We start from the raw sequence: 22,994 nt of genomic DNA, 5'->3' as shown, positions 1-22,994 counted from the left end.
ATGGCAATCTATTCTTAAATCAGGATTACACACATGCATGGTGAAAAGCCCGTTTACTTGAAAACTCTTGCTCATTGTTGCTTTTTACATCCCATATACGTTTTTTCATCAATGAATATAAATGTTGACACATTAAATATGCATTGTCATGACGTCAGGAAATTATTATTTAAAGTTTGTTGGTGGAATGAAAACAGTTTCACATGTTTTATGACATTAAGATAACAATATTCAAGGGCTTTCCGTCATTTCAATTGACCAAGCCATGATAAAAAGGACTCTCAAAATGAGAAAAAAGACGCAAAGTAAACGGCATTCACGGTATATATTTACTTTGTATGATGTGTCTCAAAATTTCCTATTTTGGACTCGTCCACTATAACTTCGAAAAATTAATGAATGAGACAATCTGGCGCGGAGTATTGTAAATGAAATTTCCATTGGTAAGAATGAATCGGGGGTAGGGGTAGGTATAAAAACAAATTTAATAGTTTAAAGTTTTGAATTGTTAAGAACGATATATCAGATCTGATGTTTTAGAACGATTTATAAATCCAAAATACAGTCTTTTTTAATCGGTTGACGCGTGAGCATGTGTATTCAGTAGGCGGGCATCCTTACACCCTATTGATTTAAGACGAATGGAATGGCGTCCAGAAGAGAGAGAAAATAAAACTCCCTGGCATTTTAGTTCTTCCAGTTAACTGCATGTTATTATAAATTTATGATTTTGTTTGTTAATAATAATTCAACATAAATTATTAATTACCTCCCCCCCCCCACCCCGGCCATTATACTTATTTTTAAATCAGGATTACACACGTGCTTGAATGTGCAGAGGCCAATCTGGAACTTTACTGTTAACTATACATGTATGTTACCGATATCATCTCTTTGGAAATTTTTTTCTCCGTAAGTAAGTACGTGTAGTAACTGATACACGTAATTGTGATAACCATAGAGGAATGCATGATCTGCGCATAATAACTAACTGCTTGACACAATATTTCTTTTTTCCAACATTTTAAAGTCAATGATAATATGAAAATATATGCTTGACTTCATTTCGGAAATTACTCATTTTTTTTATTCCCCTTTTCAATAAACAAAACAAACCAACAAACAAAATTGATCCAAATAAATATAATTATAAAAAAATAAACCTAAAAAACAAAGTACACATTCATCCTTCACCCACATTATTGCCTTTTCGATATTGGTCATCGTTGTAGACCCGTGTAACAATCTATTATGTAGGTGCTTGCACGACATAAAACCCCTTGCTGATCAACGTTTTCATTAACGCATATAAAGGAAATTTTTTAGAGTTTTTCTTGAATTCATCTTGATGTAAAAAAAAAAAGAAGAAATAAGTTCTCAGTCTCTCTTTATGCTTGTTTGTTAGCGATTAATCTAAGTTCATTTTGCATATCATTTTGTAATTTAAAAAAAATGCAATGTAAATCTTTTTTCCATGCAATATTTCGGATAAAGCAATGAAGAATAGTATCTTGAAACTTCATTCAAAATTTTATTAGACCTTTAAATTGTAAAATGCTAACATTGAAAATTATGCCCGATTTCTTTCTTTTTTAAGGTAAAACTTTATTTATATAAAAACTGATTCTTTGAGACAAAATAAATTGACATAATCCAATAAGAGTTTGACAAGCTCTTACTGCAGGTCTGTAGCTCTTAGTCTAAAAAAGAACCGTATGGACAACCTACGACCCTGATCGTTCATCCCAATTTCTTGAATATTGCCATTTCTTTTGTACGCGGACGCATGTTGGCCGAATACTCACCGAAACTAAATGGATCGTATTTTAAGTTTTAACTGCGTTTAAAGGTACGATTGGAATTCCTATAATTTTGAAAATGATTAATTAAATAAAAATGGTTAAAATTACCGTAAGATTACCGGCATCGGTCTTCCCCATGCGCGGATCTAGAGGAAAAAGGGAAGGGTTCCAGACCCCACCCCAACCCCACCCCGCAATTTTTTTTCAATTACATGTACATTATAAAATTACAAAAATATGCCTCAGACATCCCCTGGCAAACTCAAATAATCGTCAGACACTCAGCCCCTATTCCGGAAAATTTTTCTGATCCGCGCATGCTCCCCTTCCTCAAAAAACAAAACTATTCTTCAAAAGCCCCTGGCTAGTAAAATTTCCAGGATCTCCGCATACATGTATACACTAAACGATTCATTGGTGTTTGCGTTCGATAAAAAATGCGTGTAAAATGTTTGGTCTTTTAGCTTCATACCGGGCATACCCACTGTGTGAATATATTCGTCGTCCATATTCTGTCTATATTGAGTCAATTTTGATGATAAGAAAAATTTCTCAAAACAAACTGCACATACAAAAAACAACATGCGGCGAATCAAACTATAGACAACTTTAAAAGATCTGTATTTGCTTATATATATAATTTATGTAGTATAGTACATGTACTTTGTTTCTTTTACTCAGTGTTTATATATCTAATATTGTACCATGGACAGGTATCCGTTTTTGTATTACGTCACAAGTATGACGCAGCTACTACGGAAGACCTAATCGTTGCTTGCGACGAGCTCGTCTTTAGTTCCTATTTATCTTTTAAAAGAAAGAAAATTATAACATAAGCATCTTCAGTTTAAAAAATCAGTCTATAAAGAATATAATACATTTAAATGTATATGCAATTAGGTGTCGGACAACATAAAGAACCCCTACAATCTACAATATTTTTTGTAAGCATGAAAAGATAATTCAAAAACAAGTCGCATGTACATTTTAATGCATATGGCTAGTTGGTGTTAATGCATTATAGAGTTTAAAATCATATAATATTTTTCTTTTACAAGTACAGGATTGAAATGTTTAAAGTATCATATTTTCTATTGATCCGATATAAATCTACGTTACTGTCAGTCCTAGGCTATATCTACGACATGATATCAGATTAAAACAGTAGTTTTACCATTTGCTCGCAAATGTTTGTATCCAGTTATATTACGTATTTCATAAATAAGTGTTTCTTAAATTTCATAGTGTAAACTAAATATTGTAATAAGTATTTCATAAATAAATGTTTCTTAAATTTCATACTGTAACTAAACATGATAGTATATTATTTCAGGTACCAACGCCGATAGCAAATTACCAGCAATTACATTTCCAGCAGATCTATTAAAGAAAAATAATGCAACGACGCAAATAGACGAAACATCATTCACAAATGAACAACTGACTGAAGAAAGTGGACAATATGTTTTTAAAGATGATGATCTCAGTGAAAGAGGTTATTTTTTGCATAAGATTCCCTTTAATCAGTTTATACATTTCTGTTGTCTAATTGTATTTTGTTGTGTCAGATATATGTAATTGATATGTACTCTTTTCAAACAGAATCATTAATCAGTAACTTGAAAAACGTGGATGAAGTTGTCGAAACAGTATCTAATGTATGCAACGAGACTACAAAACAAGACGAATCGATACAGTTTGTCCCAAGCTGCAAGCAATATGAAAAAGAAGAGAAAACCAATCCGACAGTTGCAGAAAAAAGAGCAAACATTAAAACCCAGCCTTACAAGAGAAAACAGATTAATTGTTCAAAACTAACGGATGCAGTTAAAGATTTATCAATGGAAAATCATATTTGTCCAAGGGTAACTTTCCTAGATTTTGCAGGGCAAAGCATGTACTATGCTTTTCATCAAATTTATTTCAGTCCAAAAACATGTTACATCTTGGTTGTGGATATGACAAAAAATCTTGGTGATATGGTGACTAAAACAGACGATAAATGCTGCAGTTTATTCAAATCTTGGACATATGAAGGTATGAAAAAATCTTATGCTTTAGATTAGCGAATAACAAAGTATAAAGATTGACAAAACATCTGTTTTTTTAGATTACTATACATATTGGCTTAAATCAGTCGACTGTTACAGTGACGAAGACGCCGAAGTAATACTTGTGGGAACTCATGCTGAAAATTTGTCGGAAGACGTAAGTTGAATACATATTTCTTAAAAAAATTTGTTCAATATAAACTGCATACAAACTTAAAAAAATGTATTGAATATTTGCTTTATATTACAATATATTCCTTTAAACTTGACTTTTTGAAAGTGAAGAATAACACTTCCATGAAAGGTCTATAGCACACAGTAGTTGGATTTTAGCTAAACTGAGCTGAAAGCTCAAGTGAGCTTATCTTATCAAATTTTGTCCGTCGTCCGTCTGTCCGTCCGTTCGTAAAATCTTTACATTTTGAACTTCTGCTCTAAAACCGCTTGGCCAATTCCTACTAAATTTGGCACAAAGCATCTTTTTTTCAATGCGGAGGAAAGCTTGAAAATGTAGAAAATGGGTGCATTTTTAAAAATCTTCTCAAGAACTCATTCAACGTAAGTTAGCACAGATAATCCTTATGGAAAGGAAATATAAATTGAGTTTTGGTAAAATGGGTAGGCAAACCCGGCCCGGGACAAAATAAAAGCCGGGGCTGATCGAGATTTTTCAATTTACGTCGATAATAATAACCAATATCATTGGATTTTTCAGGATATGTTAAGGGCCGGTGTATCTGTATTTACCGCAAATATTGATGCACAACAAAGCGTATTTTGGAAATTATTGACGATTGTTGATAAGTTGTTATAGGAAGGCAAACCCTGGTCGACATTTTCCGAGTTTGTTGACTTAAGAAGAAACTTAATATTTCATATTAAATTCCGAGTGAATAAAAACGATACTGTTAGAACAGTTTCCATATTTCCGACAAGTTTTGTTACGGGTGTAAAGGCATTATCGCTATTCCTAAGAAAATATTACAGCGGAAAATCTTCTTGGTTTGTAGCCATCTGTTGTTTTTTCAATAAAGACAAAAATAGTGGATGAGCCTGAGAAAATAGATTGACTATAATAGCTTTCTAACATGACCTGTGCCAACATTTTTTTTATTCGAGGGTTTAATCATTTAAGTGAGTAAGGTTAAAAAGTCATACGAGTTTCACGCCAGGTAGACAACAAGCGTTTATAATGGGGAAGATCCATTAAATTTTTAATTGTTTATAATTTGAGAAATCGAGCGCATTCAGGCAAAAATTTACTCTTCTCAACTATATATTTATTTTTTCATAAAATACAATACTTATCTATAATATCTAATTTTAAAAATATAATAACTAGTAAGTAGTTGAGGAAGATAATGTACCTATATGCTTTCAAATATTTTAATAGCTTTATAAAATGGGGGAAGGAGGGGGGAGGGCAGAACGAAATTATCGGGAATTTCAGGTTAACAGTAGGTTTTTTTTACCTTGCATAGGACCTTCTTATTAGCTCACCTGAACTGAAGCTCAAGTGAGCTATTCTGATCACATTTTGTCCGTCGTCCGTCTGTCCGTTTGTAAACTTTTTACATTTTGAACATTTTCTCTAAACCGCTTGGCCAATTTCAACCAAATTTGGCACAAAGCATCCTTATGGAAAGGCAAATATAAATTGCAGATATGAAAGGCCGATCTTTATTCAAAGCGGAGAAAACATCGAAACTGTAGAAAAAGGGGGTGCATTTTTAAAAATCTTCTTCTCAAGAACTACTGAATCAAATTCAACGTAATTCAGCATAAATCATCCTTATGATGAAAAATAAATTGCAAAAATAAAGGGCTAATTCTGTTTCAAAATTGAAAAATTCACGAAAACAATAATAAGACAGAGAGAATGGGGGTCAATCAGTTTACCTTCGGGCTCGATATTTCTAATATCGAAAACCAGTTTAGAGGACCAGACAATGTTAGAAGCAGTCATTTTGAAGTGGGACGGAGATGAATTTAATTTGGTTGTTGTGCAACAGTTTAGTGCGAAGGGACTATTTGAAGCATCCAAACTATATTTGTGCCATTTATGTGAAGTAAATTGAGGTTAAATATCTCAATGCGTTGACATTTTCAATTGTGACGATAGGTTTAGCTTGTGTTTAGCATGTCTAGTATTTTAACTCGAGAGGAAACATCGTCTTTATTTTAGAATTTAAAATGTTTACGTGTAGAACGGTAAATTAGACAGCTGATTGTTTACATGTACCTGCGCATAATCTGATGCACTTACAACATATTATAGAATATTATTCATTATGGTAGTACATGTAATTCGGTACGATCTCGACGTAATGGTTGATTAATGCAACATGTTTTATTAAGATGCTCAGCATTTTCAATCTAAACGGAGATTATTCTCGCTGCTAGAAATATTTTAGTATATATATGATGAAAAATAAATTGAGTTTTTTCTTTGTTTTAGTGCATTTTTCTCTTGTTTTGATTGTTTACAAATTTCTATTTACTAACCTGAGAGTCAAGCTTCGAGTTATAAGCAAGATACAGAGCTTTGCGCACAATGCTACTGTATGTTTGTAAACAAAGCTGAGGTCATACTTTAGTTCGTTTATATTTAAAATGCGGCTATACTGAATAGGAAATACCAAGTGTAAAAATCTTAGTTGAATGTAATAAACTCGTGTGAACAAAAACATGACTCAAACCAATTTACGTACCTTGCTTTAAATTCTACAATTCACTCTGAAATTTTGGTTGATCAATAGAAATGTCTTGCTAAAAGGATGATATGCTGTTACCACTTTCTGGTGCCCCTTCTTCAACGATGAATTGCATAAAATTTACACACAGTGTTGATAGTTTTTCGAACACAAGTAAATGAAAAGGACGTCTATTAAACAGTTTCCATAGTCCTGACACATTGTTATTATGAGGATAAAAGCATTATCGATGTTCTTAAAAAAATTATTGCAACGGAAAATCATCTTTGTTTTTGGACATTTGTTTGTTTTGTAATAAAGATGAAATAATTGGTACAATAGAGCGCCATGTCTGCCAATACATTAATTTGAATTATAGCTCTTTAACATACGTGACAAAAATGTTCAGTTAAGTTTATTCTTCAATCAAGTCAGTAAGGATATGTATGAAACGTCATATGAAATGAATTTATGCCTAGTAATAGACATTTGTTTATAATGGAGAAGGCTAATTTAATTTTCAATGTTTTTTATTTAAGGAATTGAGCGCATTTATTCCGGTGCATTGAGATACACTTTTCTTCTTTCACATATAGGATTTTTAATAATGAAATACAATAAATATTAAGTACTGGAGTTAGAAAATGTACCTTTGTGCTCTCATGTATTTCAATCGTTTTATAAAGTGATGGGGGGGGGGGGGGGGGGGGCTAAAATAAAGGGAACTTGAAGTTAAACGTTAAAACCAACTGAAAATTTTGTTATTTATAATTTGCACAGGATCTTATTTTTGGTAAAAATGGTATTCTCTAAAGGTAAATGTATCAAAGATTAAGTATATGCAATCATAAGTGTAAAATTCGGATATTTATTTTTGGCTAAACTCCTGAGGGGCCACATGGCAAAATATCCTTTGAATGCTCATATAAAGCAAGTGATGCTCAGGTGAGCGGTGTGGCCGATTGAGCCTCTTGTTTTCCGTAAAAATGGTATTCCAGAAAGGTACAATGTCAAAGATTACGTGTATGTAACATTAAGAGTAAAATTCGAATACTTTACTATTTTTTTTGTTATTCTACTGAGGGGTCATATGGTACAACATCCATTGAACGCCGATATATAGTCATTGTTACTCAAGTGAGCGCCATGGCCCTATAAGTTGTAAAAGAACGGGTTAATAAACTTAATCGCCATGTCGATATTTGCTTCCAAAGATATCATGCACGTTTTGGAAGCAAACGCCGAATTTGAGTTATCCTTCCACAATAAGGACCACATCGCGTAAAAACATCCTAACCAACGAGATATACGAGGGTCAATAGAAAAATACGAAGAGTTCTGCCTTAGCTATGTTACTTAATGTCATATTACTATTAAACCTAGTAGACACAATTTGGCAAACGTTTCAAACAATATGAAATCAAAAAAGTTTATATATTGTTATTTTTAAGATATTTTTTTGAATCAGATTCTGCAAAAATGAGGTCAAGGCGCACGGTCAAAATTTGTGTTATGTCAACAATAAACCATATTATGGTTAAAGTTATATATCTATAAATTAGGCTTAAAACCAAATAATATTAAAACCGCGGACTGAGAATTGTGAGGATATTCTATGTACAAAATAACCACGAGTTATAAAGTTTTTTTGAACAGACCTGAAAAACTAAAACTCAGATTGTCCTATTTAAATTTGACTGAAATCATTTACGTCGCCGGACGGTGCAAAGAAAAGTATAAACAGTAATACTATGAATGTCATTCGGGAAAAAGCCGATACAAACTGTGAAAATGCTCAGAGGTGAAAAAAATAAGTCAAAAGTAACTCTATTCATTTTTTACGGGGAGGTGTTATATGTAATTTAAACATTAAAAGTAAAAAAGAGAGTAGAATATCTTAAATATTTGGTCAAAAGAATAAACAACATCTTCGACGTTCAGGGTTTTCTTACATGATGGAAGAGACATGCGGTAAAAAAATAAAAATTCGAGGAAAACAGATAATTCTCGAACAAATGTGAATAAATAAGATATCGAGTGATATAGTGCTGATTTCAATAATATGGTGAAAAGCACAATATGCTCAGGGTGATATAAAGATGGGTAATTTCTATAAACTGTGCGTGCGTCATTTTGACTTCATGTTTTCAACGAACCGTGCGCTGTTGTGACGAAACATGTTGTTTTTAAAATCGGGTACCAAAAATATCTTTTTATCATATAAATTAAAATTTCGTATAACAATAAAATAAATAGTGGTGCATAAATTATTGTGTTAGCTATGACTAATATGAAAAATATGTGAGAGACAGCCTCATTGTCTTCGTATTTTTTGATTGACCCTCGTATAACTAGATACCATCTCGTTTATGAGTAACGAGTAGGTCTTTGGTCCAAATTGTTTTAGCTGATACGATGAAATGTCGATACTCTCTATCAAATCTGAGACCATGTTTGGTGCAAATCAAATTACATTGAAAAGTAATGCATTACATTACCATTACTTCGTGAATTTGGGCATTAAATTACCATTACCATTACTTAATTGTCTGGAAGTAATACATTACATTACCATTACTTTGTGAAAAGTTGACAATAACTTTTTGAAAAAAGTAATTTAAAAGCTGATTAAAAAGATTTTGCAAATGTTTTAAAATATTAAACACGCTTAAACATTTTTACAGGTTTATTGACACTATCAGGTTCGAATTTAATGACTTGAACAAGAATGCTGTGTCACTTTATGATCATTGAAGTTTCAAAGGTTTCATCTTTTAACTGCATCCTACAGTATTGGGTTTAAAAATCTAAGATATAAGTGTCCAGGCAATAATAGAAGAAAATATATGAAAATATATGAATCTTGTATTTTCTATTAGTCCAAACTATTGTACTTCATACACAACACACAAAGAGAGAGAGAGAGAGAGAGAGAGAGAGAGAGAGAGTACGTGTGTAAAAGAAATTGTTAAGCTTTCAGAGGGTTTTTAAGGATGTATGTGTTAAGAGAAGGGCGGGATCAGGATATTAAGCACCTCTTAAAACAATTTTAGAATGTTTTGATACCGCTTAGATTGTCCTTTAGGCATTGTGTGTTGTTGACACATTCATCACAGTAAAAAAATAATTGAATGCACAACCAATTGAAGTTGATTTTTCAAATGATATAAAATTCTTAATAACAACACTCTTAAAATGTTATGAAATTGTGTTGTTACAGCTAGTTATACTGACAATTTAAAAATAGATTTTTATTTGTTTTAATCATACAACCAAAATATCTTAATCTCAAGAATATTTTTTCTTCTTTAAAAAAATATTTAATCAAATACAATTTCAATTATATTCAATTTATCCAAATTTTTAAAAATGAACATGCATAGAAAAGCAAAGTAATGCAAAGCAATGCCATGTAATGCCAGCATTACGCTTAATTTTGGAAAGTAATGCATTACATTAGCATTACTTGTAATGCTAGATTTGTGGCATTACACATTACTAGTATTACTTTGAAAGCATGATATGCATTGCAATGCATTACCATTACATTTAGCATTACCCCAAATCTGTCTGAAACCATGTTGAAACTAGGTTTTTTTGTATCGAAATTGGAGCGGACGAACGAAAATGATCAATAAAAATAAAAGCTGGTATTGCTTGTACATTTGCCTAGTGTACATCACTGTTATTCAGGCTAGATGAAACACCCAAGAATATATGTTAAACTTGACTAAATATGAACTATTTGAACCTTTCCTTTGTGGACCGGGTGTGACGGTCGTCAAAATGAAACCCTGTTAACACATCTTCAATAACATAATTATCATTTAATAAAATCACTTACAGCGACTAAAATATAGTGGGTATCAAATTTGCAAAAAAGGAAAACTACCTCAGATATTTGATTTACCTCACCGGAAGTAGAATATGTTTGCTTATTGAGCATTGTATAGATTACATATAGAAGATTGGATACTGATATTTTCATTCCAAATAGATAAATGATAGAAGAAAAAATATTATTTTGGAAGTGTTTCTGGTGTGACAGAAAGTCACGTCGAATAAAAAACAAAACATGTAAACACATATACTTATATAGGGTGATCATCCCACAAAGTTTGGTTTTTCAAATCGACACCGTTTTTGGGATCTGGTTGAGTCAATGTTTTTGTTTCGGGACAGGAAACGGACAAAAGTAATCGCTCAGTAAAAATAAAAGTTAGTATTTTTAAACATTAGACAGCTAAACTTTATTGTTTATCAAATTTATTGTCAAAGAAATACAGTTTTTGTGTTTTCATGACTTACTCTCAGATTCCGCGGGTTAAACACATGTTTTAAAAAAGTTGTCTGAAATATTTAAGATATCTCCCCGGAAGTTGAATTTTTTGTTTATTTAACATCGGATAGATGCCATGTGTTAGGATTTATAGTTATATGATTAAAATGAAAAGATATGATTGTTGAAGTGCTTCCGATGACGACCGACACTTATGACGAATAAAACAGAATAGTTTAAACACAGATCATGCTATTGGTCTATAAACCTACAAAATCTGAATACTCAAGTCCTTCTCATTTTTAAGATCTTGATTTCACAAGCTTTTTGTCGCGGGGCAGGAAACGGGCGACAGGATTAAATTTTGAGAAACATACCACAAGATATTTTTATTTTCTATCATTCCTAAAAATTTCAAGAAAATATATCGAGCCATATCTTAGAAATCTTGTGGAGGGTTAAAATCCGTACCCAATTTTCTATCCATTGCAGTCTCTAACGAATAACCAATTTGCACAACTACAAACTATGATCTATCTATCCTGAAAATTTTATATTCATATCTCTAATAATTTCCGAGATAAAGTTTGCACGAAATAGGTACTAAAAGGTAGCTATAAATCGACACCGATAGTGACGATGGAAAAATATGATAAACAAAATAAGTCTAGATCACTAGCAATTATCTGTAAAAAAAAAATTTGAAATCAGAGATTTATTTTTCGAAAATTGCGCCACTCGCTTTGAACTAGCTGCATGTCTGTAGCTCCCGGTCTGAAAAAATTCGAATGGACGACCTTGGAGCTATAGTGCCTCCCATAGTAAAAATCTGCAATTTACGGCGCACAAAAAATGCGCTAGTTTTTGAATGACTATTCTCATTTATGAACACATTCTGTACAAATATTTGATCCCAAAAAAATCCTCGGATATTTTACTACAGATATCATTACTTCATTTGCCTCTGATAGTCTTTTAAACACTATCACCAGCCCTGTAAATTGATCTGGACGTGAATTTATATACTTCATTTTCCAAATCGGTTATCATGTTTAAGAGAAAGTGAGGCAAGTAAATTGACAATACCAGTAGTATATTGCCTGATGAATATAATAGTACTAATTGTTTTTATAGAGTTTGTCTGCAAAAACGGTTCATGGGTCCAAACCGAGCGCATTTTTGGACGCCGTAAACAGCCTTTTTTACTTTGGGAGGCACTGTAGCTCCCAGGTTGTCCATCCATTTTTTTTCAGACCGGGAGCTACAGACCTGCAGCTAGCGTGAAATAGTGAAAAACTTCAAATTACCTATCCTGAAAATTTCAAAGTAATACCTTATAGGTCACCTCTTTGTTATATACAAGTGCTCTTTTGCGAAAATTGAAAAAAAAATGTGTAACTGCTTTTGCTAGTGTCGGTCAAATTTCTGTAATTCAAAAAGTGCTTTAACTTAACAAGTGCTTATAGCAAACAAAACTGGATATAATTTCTGCCAATAAAGCGTAAATTAATTAATAGCAAAAAATACTTGATATACACTATTATCTTCCAGCACAAAATTTAACAGGTTAGAATCAATTTTAAGTTCAATTCGATCCTCCGCATATGTACCATCTTTTTAGGCAAATTAATCGTTTAGCCTTGTGACTTTAGTTCATATTTTGAAATATTTCATCAATGTTGTCAACAACAATGATACCAAAATTACATGGAATACATGTAAATTTAAAAATCAAAAGTAAATTGAATTTCCAGAAGTTACTGACAAGATTTTTCAGTGTTGATCACCTTATCGAGAAAGGCTAAAACTAAATCATTAACTGAGCAATTACATCAAGAAAAAATAATAAGATATTGCGCATACAGTGTGTTTCCCGAGAGGGGGAAAGATCATTTTCTTAAATAACATGAATGATAAAGGCCAAATTTTGGCGTGGATTACAAAAATTCATATCAAATTGGTAGTTGATTAATCTAGTTACTAAACGAATAGTTAATTTGAAGATGATTACTTCTTTGTTATAGGGACATTGTATACACGTACTAAAATTATGGTTTGCATTTTTTACAATGTTACCTTAAAGACTTTAATAACTTTTCTTTTTAATTGCAATTTACTTTTCATTGAACATAGTTCTCATCATTTCATGTGATATTCAACAGGGATTTACTTTGAATACTGGACAGGTATTTTAACCAACAATTCATTGTAATATCGCTGCACACAAAACTGTTCTGTATTATAGATAATAACTCAGTGCTCTGTTTTGCATTAGAGCTTTAGAAGATTGCCAATATACACAGTTCGATTTTTAATTTTACACTTCATGTGGACTGCAATACCAAAAAATTGTATCGTCGTTTGTTAAGAATTATTATAGACTCTTTTACCCTCAGTTTTGTTGAGTTTATATACATATAAATATCATATCTCTTCGTTTGTAAAATTTACATAAATATTTCTGTGTTTGACAAAATCATTTACCAGATATAGAACAATGGTCATACTTAAATTTATGTTCATTTTACCCATACAACGGTTGTTTCTATATCCCAGCTACATATGTACCTGCATATGACTTAACAAAATTGTACATCCCTATACCATACTTCAATTTAAATAAGACTATTGATTTGCAGGTTATTTTTAAATTCTAAAGTTTCATTTGAGATCCAGCTGTTTTAAATCAGAATTTGAAAAATAAATTTTGCAGATAACATGCCGTTCATTACATTTATTAAATGTAGGTTAAACAGATCACCACCTACAAATACCAACAAAACATGTTATAGAATCTTTAGAAGCGATTTCATGTATATTACTATAAATACGCGCCTTTTTAAACTAAAGATATGCTGTTTTTCGAATAAACAAAAATGTTCGGAATTTGTGAAAATCAACACAGCTCACGAGCTCATGTACTATAGACAGTAATGGATTCCCAAACAAACATCAATACTAACGCATTCTCAATCAAACTAATGAGAATGACTATTTTTTACCTCTATAGAATTCAGTGATCACCCCGTAAAGAGTCATAATTATCAATCTATCACCAATCAGCATTTCATATGAACAAGTTTCTTACTTCTTAAGTACAATTTTTTTTTTAATTTTCGTACTGTTTCTTGTTCTTTTATATTTTCCACAAATGTTGTGCACGTGATTTCTCGACAACTATTCGACTGATTTCAACTAAGATGAAGATTGCACTTGATATAAACTAAATACATTTTTTTCATCAAACCTATTGAACACGACTGAAGATGATTAAAGAGCACACACTGCATATGATCGTACAGTCAGGTAAAAACAACTTAAAAAACGTAGATATCTTTTTCATCATTCATATAGCTGCATGTACCCTCCTTTGTACAGTATGGCAGGGGTTTTTTAAGGAATCAGGCGAGTATCTGATTCAAATGTTAAAACAAAAGTTTCAAGACAGCCCATCGGATCAAATTGATTGGCATTACTTAATATATTATTTTGCTAAAAATGTATGCAGTCTGCATTAAACTTCTTTCATCTGTTATGGAATTGATAACGTTCTTGTATTTTCGTTGACAAACCTTTGAAGACTATGACGAATTTCTTTTCTCCAGCTTCATATCTCAATATTGATGAACATGTAATATTTTTGATTTTTTTAAAGAATACTATACACAAAATAATTACTTTACAAAGGATTTAGATCTATGAGATTGATCCATCCGGTATTTATGTTGTTAGTCATTAACAAACAGGTTTTTTTCTTTGGGACTATCAAGTGCCGCATTTATTCGAAGTGAAGTTATTTTTTACGCAAACCCTTGTACAAGTTGCTTTACATCGTCCAGTTCAACTCCTTGAAACTCCTCAAAATTATCAATCGAACCTTTCAAATACTTTGAAAATCTTTGCTTTACCCATGTTTACTTAGAATGAATTTTTGCTATTCAATTTTATTCTTTCTTCATTCTGCATAGATTTTAGTAAACATTGATCCTACCATATTATTTTTTTGCTCCAGACACATGAATGTGACAGCAATATTTAAAGGCCACTTACTCTTAATTTTAAAAAAAATGAAAGGGCAGTTTCTCCAATTATTTTAAGATCTTGCGTTATTCGGTTTCTATATTAGATAATATGAAATGTCAAAATGAGTAGGCAAAGCGTCGGCCAATGACGGTCTTATTACCGATAAAAACGGATATAGAGATATATCAGACAGACACGCGCTTTGTTTAAACCAATTAAGTACGACATTTTAGTCCGATGGAAACAACGTTAATTCAAGTACCGGTTACTCACTGGCCTGCAAAAAATGTATACACTTTGATCATCATGGGGATAAATTTTGGACAATTTGCTATTGTTGGTTTAATGAGAATAAACTTTTGCTAACGATAAACTACCAATTACGATGGTGCTCCAAACCGAGAGTTTTATTTACTTGCAACTTTTATTGCATCTGGAAACAAACAATTTTATGACTACTTTTTAATTAATAAACGTCATGTATATTGTTCATATTAACACCTGTTGATCATGACAGGTAAAAGTTATATGTTTGATATTAAAAGATAGTTAAGATTTATTCATAAATTGTTTAAACGATTACTTTTAATCTTAAACAGGGATTTAAAATATGGCAAATGAAAGTAAAATGCTAAAAACGTTTCCTTTTTTTTCAAAATATCCTACAATAAATAATGATATATATTTAAGTATTATTATATTGTTTTCAATAAGAAGTTTTAAAAGAACCAGTCAACAAATGAGTTTTAATGTTTTTAACCGTTTAAATACAAACTAGCATTCTAATTGTTCAGATAAGTTACATGTAAAACGCATTCAATTATCATAAAGTTTAAAGCAAAGATCTAATACTAATAATAATTTAATAAGCGTTTAATCGTGTTGTACTTTTCACTGATTTTTTGACGCTAAAAAATTAAAAGTAATATAGCGGTCTTTCAGCATTCTATGGTGAATGATATCAATTCAAGGTTTGTTAAATTAAAGTAGATCCAGTGTTCTGAGATATCATACTTTTTTTTATAAAATTTTGAATTCTTTAAAATTTGTGCAAGATTGTTTTATTTATTGTATGTGAATATAATCACGTGGATGTAATTAGATTACTGTTAAGTTCAATATATTTTTGCAGCTTAATGTTATCCTAAATTTCAAATTTTTAATACACTTTATCTATGCTAAGCGGAAATAACTCTTTTTTTTAACTTTTCTCTAAGTTTTATGTCTAAATACTATAATTTTTCTTATCCCAACGATTAATTTTAAAACGTTTTTGTAGTTTTAGTTTTCTGATAAGGTTGACAATAAAATTAAACAAGATAAACAAATCTCTGCCTACAAAAATTTAACTTTTAGCCAAAAAAAAACTGGTTTTCTGATGCAAAAATATGCTTTAGTTTATGTTTATCTGGCATCTCAAAAAATGTGATAACATGTATATTTTTTCTAACAATTGATGAAATTTAAGTCTATTAAATTGATATCAGTTCGGTTTTTTAACTTTCATCAGAGAATTTTACGAATATAGAGCTACCTTAAAGAGCCATGCCCTCTTTTGGAAGAAAATGATATCTAAATTTTGATGTTAAAACTTGGTTTGCATTTAAGAAAAAAATTAAAAATCATTTGCCAAAAATAACAGACATGTTCGTGAAAGCATCGTGTAGTTGGGTACTTTAGTCTCTAATGTTGTTAAAGTATTGCTACTCAGGGGTAGGGTAGAACCACAAAGGGATTTGCATATCTAATTAATTAGAAGTCAAAAAATCTCAAAAATAATATTCTTGCTAGGCAGTCGGTGGAAACGTGTGTAATTTCATGTTGTTAAAATTTTAAACCATTGTGATAAGGAGGAGTTACGAGGAGAGTTTGGTTTTAAATAAGAATATCGGTTATACTCAGAGAAATTACTGTACATTTTCTCTAAGACTTAAACAATACATAAATATTAATGGGTACTATTTAGTATTATAAACCAAGATTTTAAAAACCTGAAATGTCAAGATATTTTCTATTTAGTAATATAGAGCTTATTTTACCAGAATTATAGCTACTGTTCCACAGGTGAATGATTTGGAGCCTTGAATTCTTGTTTCTTTTTAGCGCTTGGTTTTTTTTCTTTCAGAATTACTTTTTTTTTCTTTTACAGGAATGTAAAATATTCTTTAAGAAATTTACTGCCTCGTTTGGACAAAATCCCAACATTCAAAAACATTTGCGAGAAGACCGATGGTTTGCGATTGGATTTCCGAAAGAAGAATCCAAACTAGCTGATTTAAAAGAAATCAAAACCTGTATTGCTGACATTGTAAAAGATCGGAGGTTTTCTTATGAAATTCAACCAGTCTGGGGAATATTTGAACATATTATGCAAGAGGAAAAGGAACAAAAAATAATTTCTAGGAAAACGTTATTAGATTATAACAACGAATTAAGCAAGGACTTTCGATTAAATGACGACAGCATTACGAAAATGTTAATATTTTTCCATAGAGTTGGCAATTTGTTATACTTTGACGAGGGTACGTTGAGAGAAACAATAATACTTGATGTCCAGTGGTTTGTAGATGCATTTAAATGTATAATCAGAAAAGACGGGAATAAAGCAACTACTTACTGTGAAACTGTACGATTTCAAACAACGGGAGAAATAACAGACAAAAACCTAACTAAAATTTGGGAAAAAAGCAATGAAGGACAAACATTTATTGCTCACAAAAAAGACATACTGTTATATATGGAAAAACTAGGATTGTTGGCAATATGTGACACACTGAAAGGACAGTTGACCTCATATTATGTTCCTAGCATGAATACAAGAAAGTTTAAAAACCGAGAGAATGAAATTACAAAATCATCAATTCTCTGTTTTCATTTCGAAGAACATGGTCAACTACCATTTCATAGTTTTTACTGCTTAGTTGTGAAATGCCTAAAATTCGATGGGTGGTCAGTTTTAAAGGAAAAAGGGGAAAACTGCTGGTATGAAAATGTAGCATGTTTTACCTATGAGAATTGTATTGTTGTAGTGTGTCTCTGTAAATTCCAGATACAATTGCAAGTATGGATTCCGAAAGAAAATGCAGATATTAACCCAGAGCTTCTTAGTTACATACAAGGATCTGTCGAAAAAACATTAAGCGAAAGACAGGACTCTTATGAAATAGGATATAAGTGCAAGAATGGAATGTTATATGACGAGGAAGATACTTTTTACATAAAACAAACAAAATTTCCTGTTACAGAACTTAGTTGCCCAAATTGTGGATTAGGCAAAAAACATCATGTCGACAACAAAATATGCTGGGTAAGTATTATAACTTACTTTTATCAAAATAAGTGATATTTTCAATTTATGACTAATCTGGAAAAAAAAATAAGACAGCATGATTATTATGCAAGTACATGTGCAAGTTTCTTTGTGCATACAGGTTCTACCAGAACTGCAAAGGCGTAGAGGTATTTTTTATTTCTTCTGTTTTGTTTTCTCTGTTATAAACGCTACTTTAAAAAAATGCTCGTTTGTTCGTAGATAGTGCAGGTTTATACATTTTGCAGAACATAGTGACATTTACGAAATATCATGTAATGTGCTTAGCTGATTGATCCTTTTAAACTTCATACTTGAAAAAAAATACTTATTTAAATAAGTTAAGCGGACATACATGTAGTATTTAAACAAAATGTTGGTTCTTATTTTATAAGATTGAGACCATTTTCTAACATATGATCTTTGAATGGAATTCATTAAACAGATAAATGTATCAAGTGTAAAAAATTGTATATATTCCACAACAGGATTAAATTATAATGAGGCTATAACAAACAATCATTTGTGAGACAATTACAGATAAGTAAATTACGGAAATGCTTCTCTATTCTAAATGCTGAAGCTGATGTTCCATCTTATTCGTAGTAAAACGAAATAAAAAAATCCTGATAATTAAAATTAAAAGAATAATGTTCATCCTCCAATCAAATCAAATTTGGTTCTAAAGATTCAGTCGAGTCTCCTATTACATTTTAATATTTAAACAGCAAAACAATTATTTCTTGGTTGGTATATTTTTCTATTTGTAAATAAAGGTTTTGGAAATTGCTTTTTAAACTTTACATTAAACAAAATGTTATATGTAATTGGGTCAATTATACAATTTAATAAACAAAACAGGCATCATTTTGGGCCAGGAAGTATCAACATGGATCAAAAACTAAATGTACTCGATTATTTCAAGTTCAGGAAAGTCAGTGTGTCTCAATTGGGGCATAGCCTATAAATAATTTGATGCTTAATGACATACAGAGGAAGAATCTCAGGAGATCTCAACCGTTTGCAAAATATATTATCATTTCCTATCTCCGATGGGGATGGGAGGGTCGGTTAAAAAACAACTCCTGGGGTCATGTACTAAAATTATACCATTTGATGATTCAAAATACATTAGAAACGAATATATATATATATATATATATATATATATATATATATATATATATATATATATATATATATATATATAAAATGCATAGCTAAAGGGTCGTTAGTTTCTCTCCTTATCAGTGATAAATTTAAAACATGTCTTTGATATGAAGTCGCCCCCGTTTCCTCAACATATACAATATTTTACACTTTTTACAAAACAAAAGTTCCATAAACAACATTACTTCACTTGCATATGGAGGGTAATCGTGTTCAAAAATCCAGACATGTAAACTTGTAAATCTGAATATGCAATCGTGTTGATGTGTGAGCCATATGATGAATATGTGTAATTCTGATCGTGTAACCTATAAAACTAGGGCATAAACACGTGTAAGATTTGACTCAGTTCCTTCGCATGATGCACATTTTGCAACTTTATTGTTTACATTAGTTAATTAAACATTCAACTTTGCACACTTTCAATCCGTAGTTTCTGCGTTTGTAACTTCAGGCTCGGCAATAGCACATCTGACATGATACAGATTGACAAATGTAAAGTCTACAAGTTTGTCGAATTTTGACATGACCTTATATGGCAACTGCCTTGCTGCGGGAAAAGGCATGCCGTAACCGCCGGACCGGAATGAACGAAAAATAAACATAATATTCAGCTAAACTGTTGCAATAAGCTTTTAATGAACGACACCTTTTCTATCGAAAACACCGGTATTATTTTTAGAAAAAAAATTGAGGTATGATTGAAACTGGACCAAACAGGAAGAGGTTCATGTAGAAAAAAAATCGTTGCCGATGTGACGAATGCGCTAATTTCCGTAATATAATTCTCATGGTATTATAAAAGGAAATGCCTAATATCTTATATCTCTAAAAAAAATTTGACATGTAATTTAAACTGGAATATAAGTAAATGCGTACTCTTTTCTAGAAATGAGACAGATCAAGAAATTTCCTAAGAGGTAAATATATTTTAAGCGGCATGGGGTTCGAAGACCACCGTGAGGTCCAATGTAACCCCATTGCTTCTGAATTCTAAGAATTTTGAGAGTGAATTTTTAACCGGGTTTCCGTTTATTGAAATAGTAAAAATTGCAGACGGGCGAGTGGCTGTCAAAAAGGTACCCTTAACTCCTCGAACAGTTTTCAAGATAGGAAGTTGTTCTTTTGCAGATCATTTATACATATACATCAGAAGTATGCAAATTGCTAGGATTTTGATTTCTGATAATTTATAAAAATATCAGCTGTTGAACTTAGTCATTTTTGGGCAAAAACATTGCATTTAGAGTACCACATTTTTACTCTTGTTATTTTTCTGAATTAGTTAGAATAAACGACCTGCAAGGATTTGGTAATTTTTCGCGGAAAATTTTATGTTACTTTACATGTATTCATACTTTTTGTTGTTGTGTAAGTGAAAGATAAATAATAACACAATCTTCAATAATAATTAAAAAAAACTAGTGCATATTTTTTGTGCGCCTTAAATTGAAGTTTTACTATGGGAGGCACTGTAGCTCAAAGATCGTCCATCTGTATTTTCAGACAGGGAGCTACAGCTATTAATATTTCTTATTAATATCTCTTAAAGGTCTTTTAAGGAACAATTTTGTTTGTTGCGAGGAAAAAGTAAGGGGGGGATGAATCCTCCCTGTTGCTATGTTCCTAATGGTTAGGTCTAACTTGGCAAAAAAGTGGGGGGGGGCTAAGTCCCACCCCCCTAGCCCCCCCCTCCCGGTTCAGACGCCTATGAATAAAAATGCGTATATATCTTTATACACGTGTATTCAAACAAAGTCATTAAAAATATATTTTTTTTTCAGTTCTAAGAGGATATCTGAAGCCGATCGAATTCTTTACTCGCATCTTTTATACATTCTCTTGATAAAATGTACACCAATCTCATAATTTAATTTTCCGAAAAATAATACTCTATGAAATGTTATCTAGAGATAATATGATTATAGGCTTACCTAAATAATATTATTTTTTTATTCCGTCCCTATTCCGGCGATTACGGCATGCCTTTACCCGCAGCTAGCTTTTTCTATCAGTGACGTCACTGTTTCCATATAAGGTCATGTCAAAATTCGACAAACTTGTAGACTTTACATTTGTTAATTTGTATTATGTCAGATGTGCTATTGCCGAGCCCGAAGTTACAAATGCAGAAACTACGGATTGAAAGTGTGCAACGTTGAAGGTTTAATTAACTAATGTAAACAATAAAGTTGCAAAATGTGCATCATGCGAAGGAACTGAGTCAAATCTTACACGTGTTTATGCCCGAGTTTTATAGGTTACACGATCAGAATTACACATATTCATGCTCAGGCTCACACATCAACACGATTGCATATTCGGATTTACAAGTTTACATGTCTGGATTTTTGAACACGATTACCCTCCATACTTGCAATCGATATGATTTTTAACTTGATGCGTTTTGCCCTTAGAATCTTGAATTTGGCCAGAACAAATAATATATTTACACATAACACATTTTTTGCACCACACGGCTCGCATAAGTGTTCTTTCTTAAAGAAGAGGTTATTATGTTTCTTATGGACAAATATGTCTTTCAAGCTTTTGTCTCTACTGAATGCCACTACAGATGTGTGATGAAACGCAAGTTTCAGGCTGTCAGAATTTTCGAAGTATTCGATTTTTTGAAGTTTCTTTAATATTTGATGAATTTTTGGTAGTCCTCTGGAATAATTTAACACAAACGGAACACGGTTACACTTTTTGTTATATTTTCTGTAGTCCAATAAATCAGAGCGGTTGAGTTGATTCTCGACCTCCTTGTTGGAATATCCACATTTGCGTGAATTAGTTTTAAATTTCTCTCGTTGTTTGAAACATCCCTCATCTGTTGAGCAGATTCGGCGCGCACGGAAACCCAGTCCAAATGGTATAGATTGTTTTGTAGGGATTTCAACAGCTTTCAAGATTTCTGAGTTTTCCCCAGAACAACCTCATAAGGTCAAGTCCTATAGAACATTTGATGCATCCTAATACATAAGGAACGAAACATATACATGATGCAATGCTTTTTAAAGATACTTGGTCGTTTGTTTGGGATGACACCAGGGGCAGGGGTAATGTCTTTCAAATGTATCTTGGCATGATCAGCAGAATTAGACAGAATGTTTGATATAGGGCATATGCAGTAAAAGGGCTTTAATTAAGTTGTATATAGTTACATAAACGTTTACTCCGGCTCCGATGTTATAAAACTGTCCTGAGTACGATGTCATATTCAAAGTAGTACTCCATGTTCCAAATTGTACTCGTATTCAGGGTATTGAGTTTAATAAAAAAAACCAAACAAACTCGTACTCAAGCTGAGTATAAAACTGCGACTTTTTAAGTAAGCTTGGAGATATTTTAAAGTCGTACTCAATATATTTGATCTATATAAAGTGTAGTTCAAGGATATTAAATTGTTACAAATTGTAATGTTTTTGTGTTATATCCTATAACTTCACCATACTTTGAAATTACTTGTATATGAAATTAAATGAAAGTTTTCACCATTTTATCAATGATCTATCTATATTTATGGAGGTGAATTAAAGAGTAAGGAAGAGCTGCAATCAAAATATTACTTAGAAATTAATTTTAGATAATTCGCTTCATAAAACATGTATACATATAAATGTAGGTACAAACTGATTTCATTTTTATAGTTCGATTTCATAA

The 22,994-nt window shown here is 31.6% G+C and overlaps 1 protein-coding gene across 1 annotated transcript in view; it reads left to right on the top strand.

Annotated features, from left to right (window-relative positions):
* The window catches only part of LOC128163241 (uncharacterized), a 45,167-nt gene that overhangs the window by 14,295 nt on the left and 7,878 nt on the right, over positions 1-22,994 (top strand). Inside the window, exons 3-7 of the mRNA XM_052826784.1 lie at positions 3,136-3,297; positions 3,405-3,839; positions 3,913-4,010; positions 16,998-18,155; positions 18,280-18,307. Of these exons, the coding sequence (XP_052682744.1) occupies positions 3,136-3,297; positions 3,405-3,839; positions 3,913-4,010; positions 16,998-18,155; positions 18,280-18,307 (1,881 nt within the window). The remainder of the gene's footprint in view (positions 1-3,135; positions 3,298-3,404; positions 3,840-3,912; positions 4,011-16,997; positions 18,156-18,279; positions 18,308-22,994) is intronic.

The sequence above is a fragment of the Crassostrea angulata genome, chromosome 9 (assembly GCF_025612915.1).
Source record: "Crassostrea angulata isolate pt1a10 chromosome 9, ASM2561291v2, whole genome shotgun sequence".
Classification (NCBI taxonomy): Eukaryota; Metazoa; Mollusca; class Bivalvia; order Ostreida; family Ostreidae; genus Magallana; species Magallana angulata.
The sequence above is the reverse complement of the archived record's forward strand: the minus strand, read 5'-3'. Positions and strand labels throughout refer to the sequence as shown.